This window comes from Denticeps clupeoides, chromosome 5 (genome assembly GCF_900700375.1).
Source record: "Denticeps clupeoides chromosome 5, fDenClu1.1, whole genome shotgun sequence".
NCBI lineage: Eukaryota > Metazoa > Chordata > Actinopteri > Clupeiformes > Denticipitidae > Denticeps > Denticeps clupeoides.
In genome coordinates, this window is record NC_041711.1 from 18,277,757 (window position 1) to 18,291,397 (window position 13,641).

Here is a 13,641-nt window from a genome sequence, read left to right on the forward strand (position 1 = left end):
TGCCAAATCAACAGCTGTGAGTCAACTGAAGTATTTGAACTGTCTCTTAAAAGAAAGTAAAATGTTTTGTGATGAGAATGAATCACTTTCAAATTAAACCTGCTTGTCTGAGCGATTCAGATTTGGGTGCATGTTTTTGGCTGTGGAGGAAATTAACCACCAGATTCACTGAGCTAACCCGGCTCCCTGAGCGGTTCGGTTACGTTTCCGGCCAGAGGAACCACCAAATGCACTGACACTAATTTGGATCTCTGAGCGATTCAGATTCAGACAGTGCAAAGAAATGTATCCAACTTTTATGGTTGTAGTTGATGTTTTAATGATATATGTAATAATATGTATTTATGTGCAATAAGTTGACAATTTAGACAATATGTTAATATGTTTGCCGAAAATATAAAAAAATTAACAGAAAAAAATTTCGGGGGTCCATAAAACACCGTCTCTGCTTGGACGGACAAAAATTTTACTGTTTTTTGAGAAAAATGTTTTCGTATGGATGGGTCCATTTGCTAAACACTTTCGTATTTTAACATGCATCTCATGGAGTGGATTTTAATTATGATGATAGCAGTCATAAAAGTAAAAAGAGGTACATCTGGAAAAAACGTATTCATTAAACTAGGGGCTGGCAACATTTAGAATATGCTTGATGTATGGCGGTTTGATATTATTAATTTATGATGTAGTAAATTACTATATCATAAGAATTGAGTATAAATACTAATGTTACTGTTAAACAGAAAGCATTTACGTGGCTTGGTTGAGTTAGGTGGAAGCACACAAGACTTTAAATGGAGATGTAGGCAGACAATTGAGAAAAACTTTTAAATAATGCTGTCAATTTGTGCAATTAACGGCCAAATTTGGCATTTATACAGTAATGTAGGGGAATGCAAGATATTGCGATATAAATTGTGTAGCATGCTCTAGCTTATTTTTAGGTTATATCGCCTAGCCCTAGCGCAAACATACTTTGCTTTCTCCCACTTCAAAAAATACTTAATATGTTTCTTTATATGGATTCTTCAAAATGGCCTCCAACTTAGTGTCCATAACTGCCACAGAGTAGGCATCCAAAGTTTTGACTGGCATTGTACCTTAAACACAAATTGTTCCTGTTTGAATCATAAAAAATATATTGATCCGTGCAATTATTATTTTGGTCAGCAACCAGATAAAGGTTTTAAAAAGACAAAAATGAACAACCTCATGTACATGAGTATAAAATTAATTTAAAAAAATGAATATATGTCAATCAGTCATTCTATGAATGAACAAAATGTACACTCCTCATCAGAAAAAGAAGATCAGGATGTATCTCCAGTAGCATTCAGTTGAGAAATGTAAATTATACAACTTGTTTATTCTGTAAAGATCACAAATCTCAGTCATTCTCTTCTAATATTTCAACACTCACCACACACTACATCTAATTGTGAATCACACAATGTCCAAAATGGAGAAACTGAGAACTGCTGAAAAGTTGGATTTAACCTCTTACCTGCGTGACCTTCTCAGTGACATTGTGCGTTCTGTCTTTAACCTTGGGGGCAATGATGGTCTTCTCAGAGGAGGGCGGGGAGGGCACCTTCTTGTCATTGTTGGTTTCGGCAAAGTTGAGTGTGATGAGTGGGATCTTGTTGATGGTGCTGTACTTGTTGAGGTTGGAGTCAGAGGTAGAGCCCAGCAGACTGGACTTGATTTGGTTGAATGGGCCTGGGAGAGAGAGACAGAGAGTGATAGGCAAAAAAGGATGAAATTCCTGGACCCTGCACTGTCGCATCCCACTTGATGTGGATTCACACAATGATGTGGAGGGAAACTAACGCCAAGGAGCTTCTGTCACTTGATCCACTGCTGCTAATTTCCCCAAAAAAGAAAATGAAGTTCCATAGTGTATAGTCGCATAAATAGATTTAAACAGCCGACAAAGTTTAAATGTAAGAGAAGATGTAAACATTACAATTTAATGTAATGTTTAAGAGAAGATAAATGAAAGTGGAGTCATTAACTCAGGCGGTGTACTCTGATCTAAAGAGGATACCACTCAAACCGAACACGAGAGATGGAGCTCGTCACTTAATCTTTGTTGCCTAATGTTCCGTCATTAAACTGTAAAGTCGGGACAACACGAAAAAAACAAGACAACACACAACAACACAGGTTCCAGTGGACCTGCACTGAATAAGACCATTAAAGAATAAGATAATATATATATATAAAATTACATGTATAAAGGGATATTAACACCTTTCATGGATAATTACTTGAAAAGCGTCACTGGAAAACACTTACACTGAGACCAAAGCACAACTATCACTTCACAACAGTTCAGGATTTAAAATCAAACAAGCAGTGATAACAGAAAAAAAAAGGTTCGATTCACCTCGCAGAGGAACAGTGCGCGTGTGAATGTGTGAGGGTGTCTTACATTACACAGATGAGAACAACAACGAATATCACAACACACATTTTCCACCTGCACACAAAAAGAGTCTAAAGGAAGAGAGGAAACAAAGCGTCTGAATCAACATGCTGCCTTTGCCGTCATGCTACAGAGACTAAAACAATAAATAGGAAAAAATAAATAGGAAAAGCTGAAGCCATACCGCTGGCCATCCAGGAGCGAGACACTAGCCAATCAAGGGAGAGAAAGAGAGAGATAATGAAGGGAGAAAAGTAGAGGCAAGAAGCGACCCAAATGAGGACAGTTAAAAAAAAATAATTAACAGAAAGACCATTAAAAAAATGCATTGCTTTAATAAAACAGACGCTAGACGTTTATCTGACGAAACACAAAGTGTGATATACATGACGGAGGACAACCACAAAACTTCCAGACATTTCGAGGCAGACAGTCATCGGGCGCAGGCTACTCAGCACGCACGAGGGACATTCAGAGCTGGTGGTGGTGGCTTCAATGTGCAGAGGCAGGCTTTGTTCCCTAATGGAGGATGCATTCCCCTGATTACGGTGAGTCACTGCCAGTGAGAGAACGAGGGAGGAACCAGGGATGCTGCCCGGGTACATTCACGATCCACTGAGTTCTCGGCCAGACAGAGGAGAGGAGAGCAGAGCATTCATTGCCTCATGCTGGAGCACCGGAGGTCAACTCATTTCTGCTGAGCCGCAAGCGTCAGCCCAGACGAGCGTGCACACACACACACACACACACACACACACACACACACACACAATTCTTTTTTATTTTTCTGAGGACCAGTAAATATTAAATGATCACGTACTCCTATGACTGTGGTCTCCACACATTACTGCACCCACACCGCACTCATCACACACAATCACGGTCGGATATTCGGGTACAAGCAGAAACGTTGTGCTCATGCATTTGAATGGCGGTGACAGGGACTCCTGCATTACCTTTGATACTCCGGCCATTGTCTGAACACAACAGTGTGTGACAGAGCCAGAGGAGAAAAACAGAGAGAGTGAGTGAGACAGAGAGAGAGAGCAAGAGAGAGGTGGGAGAAATAAAAAGAATGCCCTTCACACTGACCTTCACGTGTTATGAAAACACAGAGATATAAATTATGGATGTGTGTGTGTGTCTGGGTCTGTGAGGGGGAATATCTACACTACTAGATAATGAGAGATGGCTCTGAATTGGTTATGTGATATCCTGAAGTCTACAGACTGCTATTAGATTTTCTGGGGGGTATAAGACTGACCAGTTAGCCTGTCTGGCCATTTCTTGCAGCCTAATCACAGCAGAGTCACATCTCCAGTAGAGACCTACTGCACATTCACTTGATTAACTTGAATCATGTTAGTGGAATGATTATTGATGAATTGATATTAATTTAAGTGTTTCAATCACTCTGGATATTATTGTTTCCCATTTTCTTAAATATCACATCTGAATCGTATAACAATGAAAATATTTCTAGTGGTAATAAAAACAGCACAATGTATCAGCAAATAGTATCGCAAAACATTTCCTTATTACTATTACAAATGTATTGTACAGAAAAGTATTCTGCAGAGTAAACTGGACTTAGGCACCACTTCACTGTGCATTACTTTACAATTTAGTAAAGTAACTGAGGACTGATCACTGCGGATTAAACGGCTTGTGGGGAGATTGAGTTGTACATTAAAACAGGATAATCAAACATTCTGGAAAGATGAAAGACATGTTTTAATATTAAATGATTATAGCAAGGTTATTTGAAACATTTAAACATATTATTTTTTACATTTATTTTAAATTTTAAATAAAAATTTTTCTGCATTGATTCATATACCTTTGGCTTGTGTTCCACAGAACACCTCACCAGTGTGTAAAACAGAGCTTGTGGGAAGACTAAAATCTTCCTGCGCACCATCTTCTCAGCCTGCACTGCTCTAGCTTTATCAATCAGTGGGCTGGTCTAGGTAAATGCAGCATAACTGAAATGTGTAAAGTACCTTCGCTGGCGTGGCGGTCTCTGAAAACCTGGTTCTGGCTGTTGGAACTGAAGCCCTCCATGTCGTGGACAGAGGAGGCCCTCCTGAGGCTGGAGGCACTGTCTCCAGCGCCCACCGCCATCAGCTGCCGTGGCTGCTCAGGTGTGAGCCGCTCCCAGGGACCCCGGGGGGAAGAGTGGTCCAAGGGTCCAGACATTGGCGATGCAGAGCCATGCAGGGAACCTCCGGGCCGGATCAAGGCCCGTGTTTCATTGCCGTAAGAGGGGCTACAGCTCTCGCCCGTGGCTGGGTGGAGTCCCCTTGTAGTGAGAGAAGAAGTAGAGGAGGAAGAGGAGGAGGAGTCTCTGCGTTTGGGCGAGTCAATCATCACCCCGTCTGGGTCTTCCTGCGGGAGAGACTGCTTACTCACTCCCAGCATGCTCAGCACAGGCAACCGGAAACGGAAGAAGCGACTCTTACCTGTAGAGGAAGAAAAAAGCAAAAATAAGTGTGTTCCAGGTTTAGAATTCCAGGTTTTTTTCTTAAAAACATTAATTTGGTTACATACACCACATGAAGGTGCCTACAAAAGATTTAAAGCAGAGAGATGTAAGTATATATGCTGTAGACAGCAGTAATGGTGTATAATGCTCCATTAAGGGGTTCCAGAATTAAATCTAACAAGCTAAACAAGGCGGCCAGAGATGCCAGGGATAAAAACATGAATAGTACGATGGATGGACAGATTGATGGTAATGGATGGATTTATAGCTTTATCTTTGTCTTCAATACTGATTGAAGATTTTTCTTTTGCAGCCAGCTCTGGGCCTGGTCCTAGCAGACTGGTTTCCCTGTTCTCAGTGACAGCTCACATGAGACGTTAGCTGGGAAGGTGAGCAAGGAAAGTCATGGACATGAACACAATAAATAAACAGAAACGGGAAATATTCTGATGTCAAAACAGAGTGCAGAAGAGGTTTTGATGATACGGAACATTGACTGTTCGGCATCAAAAGCCACACAGATACTAGAAGATGCAGCAATACGCGACCATTTTCCAAGAAAGCCAGGAGCCTTCAGAGCCTTTACACACCCTTATTTCCTGAGCTTGAAAAGTACACAGACACACAGACTGTTAAATCCACCCATCTTGAACAGTCTGCAGCATGAGGTCTGTATTTTATGTTTTGCAGCAACTAAAGAAATAACTAAAAGAAACTTCCCAGCTCTGTCTCCTGGTGCCATGCTGCCAAGACAGGATTAATTAGAGCTTGCCAACGGGGTTATTTTTAGACCTGGCATGGTCAAAAAAAAATAGCAGCTCCCAAAGGATCTTTTTTTTTTTTTTTTTACTTTCGTGAGTTTTAAACAAGAGGTTTTATATATTAACTTTAGACATCTCAGCTTTGAGAAAATGACACCGCTGAAAAAAGACATCTGTGAGGGCTGCAAGGCGACACCCTCCTCCACTTAACATGTTTTCAATCTTTCAATCAATCTACCTTCTGAATTCCTCCAGTGCCTGCAAAAGGACTGCTGTAAATCTGAGGAGAGCGGAAGCTGACACACACCAGGGTTTCTGCGATACCCTGGACCCGGCTTGGATGAACCCCCTAATCAGATTTCAGGTTCCCACTCTCCCTTTGTCTTTCGTTTTTAATAAGTTTTTGATAATGAGTGCAGATGTGAAAAGGTCTGTCTCACTGCCTTCATCTCTCCGTGTCTCTGTCTCTTTCTCTGTGTCTCGCTCTCTCTTATCTGCACTTCCAGCAGTTAACCCTCTCTTCCCCATGACAATTCATCCCTTTCCTCCTGTCCTCCTATGTTATCTCTTTCACACACACATACACACACACACACACACACACACACATGCACGCACACTCTGCATGAGACATTAGCTCAACAGGCTAAAGCACGCTTAGTTGCTATGGAAACAAGAGAGAAGTTAGAGTAGTTATTACAATGTGGGGTTGAAACCCAGGGAGACAAGTCCACAGAGATTAACACACACAAACACACACACATATCAACACATATTCACTCACACACTAACACACAGAAAATACTACAGTACACCTCCAAAAAAGAGAGAGAGGAGTCACATGAATACACTTAATCTGAACCCACACACACACACACACACACACACACGCACACACACACACACAAGCAGGCAAGCAGATAGACATGACCTATATTTTATTCATGTGCTATTTAATCATGGAATCACCCCATTCACACAGACACACACACACACTGCAGAGTTCTTTTATTCCAGTGACACCAGACAGACACACTACCTGCCAACACTTTCCCTTTACAGGAAAACCCCTCTATATCTCAACATCTCTCTCTCTCTCTCTTTCTATCCTGTCCCCTCACCCATCTTCATGGATGGAGGGATGCGAAGACCCCAGGAATGTCTCTGTCCTGCTGACGCACCCCTGGAGACCATTGTCAGGGCAGTTGGGTACTCAGCCAGCCATGTTGCTTGACAGAGTTTGACTGACAGCAAGCTGTGAAGTTGTGCTTCAGCTGGTGACGGATGTGGTGTCTGTGTGTGTATGTGTCTGTTGTGATAAATGTGCATGAAGGACACTCAGGAGATGGACACTCAAGGACACTCAAATGCCCTCACATAGACAGGAAATGCTTGGCAGAATTGTGAGCATTTTGGAGTGTGCTTATTTACAATATTCTGTATCTCCAATATTTTGAGTACTGAAGGTCACTGAAATTAGGTTTACAATGTGCACTAGCTTCAGACTGATAAAAAGGCTTATTAAATATGTATAATTTGTTAAGAATTTATGTCAACATTGTGTAATATAATACAAGCAATACCTGTGATACTGTTTTCGTATAGTTTTTATTGGAAAGACCAACATGTATTTGTGTGTGTATAAATGTTTGTGTATCTGCTGTGTAAGTGTGTTAAAGCAGCTGCTGACTGTGCTCTGAATTGTTTGGAGGCTTGAGTTTCAACATGTGATCCACTGCCACTCACAGAGCTGTGATTGCAATGAGGAGGTGTGGCTGAGGCAGTTCTCTTTGTGTAAGTGTGTTGGACTGATACTCACGGCACTCTGATTTGGTCGGGGAAGTGTGGTTGAGCCGCTGCAGAGACTCCAGGCTCCCCTCTCCCAACACATAGTCGAAGCTGAGGATGAACATCATGACCACACCTTCTTCATTCTTCACTGGGATGATGTGTGTGTTGCACAGGAAGTCTGACCCTGTCACAAGTAAACGCAGACACGAGCTGTCAGCACCTGCCATCAGAGTAAGAGTTCTGAAGAGCTACAGAGGATCCCGTGTCTGGTAAGAGACACCCCTTGGCCTCAGCCATGCTGGAACCGATGATCTGGTGGACACCGTTATCCTAATCCAATGAAACACAAGATGAGGAACATTTTTATGTGGGTTTAAATTATCTGCCCACATCTCACCTGACCTCAGATGGATGGTGATATGATGTGATGTGTGACCTCGCCTGAACTGGTGGGTTCAAACTCAGCCAAACAATCAAACAACAGAGCATTTCATAAACAAAAAAGGTCAAAGCACACATAAAGAAAAATCGATACCGTCATTTATGTAATTTATTAGATGCTCTTATCCAGAGTGACATATAATCAGTAGTTACAGGGACAGTCCCCTCTGGAGACATTCAGGTATTCTGGTTCAAAGGCGTTCACCGGGTTCTCTTGGCTATTACCACTAAGCACAAACATGAACTAATGGAACCAAATACAAGGTCTCGTACTTTTATTTTGAAACATGACGGAGGGGCGAAGCAGAGAGTACAGTAAGGTAAGGCACATACTCTGGTGGCAATATAACAGCTATGTTTTGTCTATGTTGCGTTTTATGCATCATGGTGGTAGGATTCTAGTGGGTAACACACCCAGCTATGAATCTGAAGACCACAGGTTCAAATCCCACTTACTACCATTGTGTCTCTGAGCTGAAGGGACACTGATTAAAATTTCCAATTCCCTCCCAAACAGAAAGTTGCAAGGGGTTTAAGGTGCAGTCGACTCAGTATAAGGCATTTAATTTCTGGCATTGTCAGACAGTTTTTCCAACAATGTATGACAGACAGTTACAGCTCGTGATGGCCTTTCTGAGGAGACCCAAGCAAGAGAATGTGCACGACCTCTGTAAGATGGGAAGTCTCAGGGCCATGACGTTTCTGCACCTTTGTTTTGCGTAGAGATTCATCACCTCTGAGGTGTGAAATGCCAGCCACGATTTTTGGCGATACCCCGCCCTGCCTTTGTCTGCCCCAGACGGGAGACACCGGGGGAGGGACAAGACAGAAAAAAACAATTCTGATTGGTCTGTGACAACTTCCTGTGGGTCAAATGTATAAAGGAATGTTCACTTGTGGTCTGAGACTTCTATCTACTTTTCCTTCGGGAATTGGGCCTTCCAGCTCCTGAGTCTTTTCTATTTACCTATTTTCTCATGGCTTTTCTCTCTCTTTCTCTACCTTTTCTCCTTCTTTTCAGGTAGCTAAGATTTCTTGGTATTTCAGACTATTGATGTTGCCTTCCACCCTGCAGATCTCTTGTACACCCCCATACTGGATGTAACCCCAGACCATGATTTTTCTGACACCAAACTTCACTGTTTTCTGGGTGAATCTCGGATCCATGCGGGCTCCAGTAGGTCTCCCGGCTGTGGGCCTTGGCAAATGGGACATGTTCTTTCAATTGTCTTTTGTTTAGTGCTGGCTTCTGGGCACTTTTAACCTCTATTGTGCCATGCCTCTTTCTGCCAGGTAACATCAGGTTGGAGTGGTTTTTAATACAGTGATTTTGTGTGTAGAGAAAGTTTTACTCTATTCTCTACATTTTTACACCTCCACAAACATAGCGAATGAATTGCGTTTTAATTTACTAGATTATTAAACGTGATTGATGGTGGCTTTCAAAGGCTTGGGCCTACATCAGAAGAGTGTGTGCATCATCTACTTAGGACCCTATGATTTCCGTGATGCGGAAAACATGGACGGAATCATGGAATCCAACAAACAAAATGGAATCTGCTATAGAACATGGAATTGTGTATAATTCACATTTCAGACCGCTACAGCCCATTACATGTGTTTCCAGATGAAGCGGGATTTTCGCACACCGACGCAATGAATAAATGCACAGTCAGCGATGCCAAAGAGACTGTCAGTGTCAAATCCAGACCACTTGCCCAACTTGGCCAGACCAATTGTTCCACGCATTCACGCATACAATGCTTTCTGGCTTGGCTCACTGGAACGCAGATGTCCTCAGAAAACTACGGAATTCAACTCTTAGTACTAAGTCTAGAGCGGAACAATATTTTTTATGAATCGGAAAAACTACTTTTTTGTTTTGTGACTTACATTCAATAACTCATATCAGAAATAGAGAAAAGGGCTCACGGCAGCAAACACGTGGTCATGCAAACTAATCAGCTGATTCAAAACATGATTTTATTATCATGGTTCCAGTTCATTATGCAAGTGGGCACAACTTTTTTTTGTATTCCAGGTCTCCACAATGTTTATTAATTTCATACGTTTTTTATGTTGAGGTCAAATGTGAAGCACTTTTATTTTCTCAAAAGGAAGAATGTGTAATATTGTGAAATAATACTTTGCATGAAATGCACATATTATTTACATGTAAATGGTTTACAAAAGCAAACAGTAAATGCCTAAGCACTTTGATTAACATTTTGATTAGTTGATTATTTGATTAGTTGTAGTTATTTTTCCTCACCCACTCCAAAATCACATAGTTTTTAGGTGAATAAATATGTTTATAACAGAAAACATGGAAAACATCCAGAGGAATTAAAATGGAAAAAACAATAATTTAGGAAAAAATAAAAAGGAATTTAATGTACCTGATACTCAACCTATACCAGTCGTGCACACATAACATTATGTTATATACATAAAATTAGAAGCTAAATTAATAAATTCAAGAATGTTTTGAAAGAATAAACATCATCAAAATCCTTAATATAATAAAAAAAAAACTTGCATTTTAATTACATTACATCACCTCAATGGGGCATTAATAATGATTTCGTTTTAGTTAGTGTATATGAACAAACAGGCCTGGCTTCTGCATCTATGTTTGGACAACGTGTCTAAATGTCACGTTTATGTTTGTCGATTTTGTGACATTTTAGCAGACCTGCACAATCAATTTCCAGCTGAGACACAGACTCTGGTGTGACATAAAATCTTATTCGCCATACTGGGGCCCTGCAGAGCTTTAATACATATACACACAATTACAGGTGTGCATGCATGCATCCGGAGCTTTAATTTGTCCCCAGCGCAGCGCACCGATGGACAGAGAACACAGAAACGTCTTCAGATCTATAAATAGCTGCTGGAGGTCTCGTGCTGCCAGTGACGGCTCCCTGTCACGCTGTCCTATTTATAGCACACGACGTGAGTCCCAGCAACATGCACAAAGCACAATTCAGACATACATGCATACTTCAGCACACATGCATGAGCATCACACACACGCGACTAAACAACGCGATCAGCAACTTTCTTCACAATGAACAAGTTTATGTCCCACGCAGCATCCTTTTAATCCACAACCATGGACAAGATCTGTGGGCTCGGCGGTGGGGGGCTTGATGAATGCCTGAGTCGCTGCTGGAATGTGCCAGGCTAAGCAGGAAGTGGCCTGTGCGGTTCATCACTGTCACCGCTGCCGGACACCGCCATCCATTTCACACGGAGAGCGCAGGGCCCAGCGGTTACTCAAACACACAAATAAGAGGAGCTCCATGAGAATGCAAGGCTAGCAGCTTGCACGCCTGCATATTGTCCCTTCTGTGATATGAACATGTGGTATCCCTTCATGCACCATTTTGTACCAGCTGTTCTTAGCCTGACCATTCCACCATGTGTGCAATCACAAAACGTAAATATAGGTGCTATATGTACAACCAGGATCTTTTCTGGCCTTAATTGGGTCTTACCCACCAAGCCCTTCTTTCTGACACCCAGAAAATTATGTTTATTTGATAATTATAATAAGTATGGGTTTTTAATGATTTTTGATTAGCTTTAATAATGATTTTTATGGTTTTTTTTAAGGGAGGGGCCAATAGGTATGACCTATACTGAAAAAGTCTTGTCGCTTATCTATTTTGTAGAAACGCCTGCTAACCTGACTTTTAATTAATCAATTGGTGTTAGAAATAGCTCATATGAAAAGCTAAAACCATACCAAATGATGTTTAATGCTTTGAAATTAAATAGTTTCACTGAAAAAAAGATTTATCATTTAATCAAGACAAAAAGGTCAAATTTTGGCAAGACAAAAGTTTTGTCGCCTATACAGAAATTGAACAAATTTACTGCAAATACAAAAATATGTCAGCAAATTAAGTAGCGGTGCTGTGATATCCAAATTTAATATCTTGTATGACTTCCATGAGCCTGAAGGACTGTATCCATGCGTTTTGGCAAGGATTTTATTATTAATTTATTAATGAAGTCATCAGGAATAGCAAAGGTTGGGAATATAAAAGGTAGCTAAGATTTCTTGGTATTTCAGACTATTGATGTTGCCTTCCACCCTGCAGATCTCTCGTACACCCCCATACTGGATGTAACCCCAGACCATGATTTTTCTGACACCAAACTTCACTGTTTTCTGGGTGAATCTCGGATCCATGCGGGCTCCAGTAGGTCTCCCGGCTGTGGGCCTTGGCAAATGGGACATGTTCTTTCAATTGTCTTTTGTTTAGTGCTGGCTTCTGGGCACTGATTCGACCATTGAGGCCATTTCGAGACAGAATCCGACAAACTGACACAAGGACTTCAGATGACCAGGTCTTGTTGAGCTCTGCTGCAGTGGACAATGGGCTGGCCTTGGATTGAGCCAACAAGCGGTCCTCTGGAGCAGTTGTCTTGCGGGCTCTGCCTGACCTGGGCTTGTCAAAAATGTCTCCAGTCTCTTCAAATCTTTTTTTTATCCTCCGTACTTGACGCTGAGACACATTAAAGGTGTCTGCCACATCAGCAGTGGATCTGGTCTTCAGCCTCTTAAAATCTTAGGTATGTTTGCAGAGGTCTAGTTGCAGTTGATGTGAAGGTCTAGTGTACTGGGGTTCTTTTTATACACATCTGACACCTAATTGACAGGTGAAGCTCATATGACAAGGCGACAACACTTATGTCTTTGCAAAAATGCACTCAATGGGCTTTACCAAGCTTTGAATATTAGAATACTTTTTGACAGTTTTGTTTTGCACTGAAACATTAATACAACAGCTGTTGGGAATAAAATGAGCTATTTCTTGTAAAAATTGGAAGTGTATTTCAGCGGCACTTGAGGACTTTTGTCAGGGTCTGTACATTAAATGTTTGGCCAGCAGCATCACACAGCGGCCAATGTCCCTCCCTTCAACATCTTCACAATAATAATATTTTTCATTAAAAAACTTGCAAAAATATACATACTTAAACAATAACTAAGCGATAAATAGCAAAGTTATGCTGTATTTTTATGACAATCTTATAAGTAAACGGTTGCAATGATGTTACAAAGTCTAGGATGAATGGTGGCCTTCCAAGCAGGGCTGGGTCTGGGTCTGGGTCTTGGCCTCTCTGGGTCTTGGCCTCTTGGTCTTGCATCTTGGCCTCTCTGCCTTGCATGTTCTTGTGCTGTATGACTGGAAACTGGTGTGAGTGAGTTTAGTCACCCAGTTAAAGTGAAGTGATTGTCACTTGTGATACACAGCAGCACAGCACACGGTGCAGACAGTGAAATTTGTCCTCTGCATTTAACCCATCACCCTGAGTGAGCAGTGGGCAGCCATGACTGGCACCCGGGGAGTAGTGTGTGGCACCTCAGTGGCACCTCAGTGGCACATTGGCGGATTCGAACCGGCAGCCTTCTGATTACAGGGCCGCTTCCTTAACCGCTAGGCCACCACTGCTGTAAGTGGCTTCAGATGGTTGATTCAGTCCTAGAGAGTACTGAGTAGTGAGACGCTCACCTCACATAGCACACGACAAAGCAGCTCAGCATTAGTTGGGGGATGCAACTAGAGTAATCCCTTCATTCCCTCTTTGTGAATGTCTGTTGTTTACTCCCTCTATCTTTGTGGGAACCAAAATTCCCTGAAAACATTTTTTAATTCATCTCAGAACTGTGTGAATCTTTGACAATAGTGGGACAGGTGAAACATTTCGTGGAATAT

General features: G+C 41.6%; 1 protein-coding gene across 5 annotated transcripts in view; it reads right to left on the reverse strand.

Moving 5' to 3' along the window:
- LOC114790975 (potassium channel, voltage gated eag related subfamily H, member 7) overlaps positions 1-13,641 on the reverse strand; it is a 60,090-nt gene that overhangs the window by 27,478 nt on the left and 18,971 nt on the right. For 3 of the 5 annotated variants that reach the window (XM_028981431.1, XM_028981430.1, XM_028981434.1), the window contains exons 3-7: positions 7,494-7,649; positions 4,432-4,890; positions 3,385-3,405; positions 2,613-2,636; positions 1,505-1,719 (exon numbers count right to left, since the gene is read on the reverse strand). In XM_028981431.1, the coding sequence (XP_028837264.1) occupies positions 1,505-1,719; positions 2,613-2,636; positions 3,385-3,405; positions 4,432-4,890; positions 7,494-7,649 (875 nt within the window). The remainder of the gene's footprint in view (positions 1-1,504; positions 1,720-2,612; positions 2,637-3,384; positions 3,406-4,431; positions 4,891-7,493; positions 7,650-13,641) is intronic. The other 2 variants (XM_028981432.1, XM_028981433.1) reach the window with 2 other exon arrangements.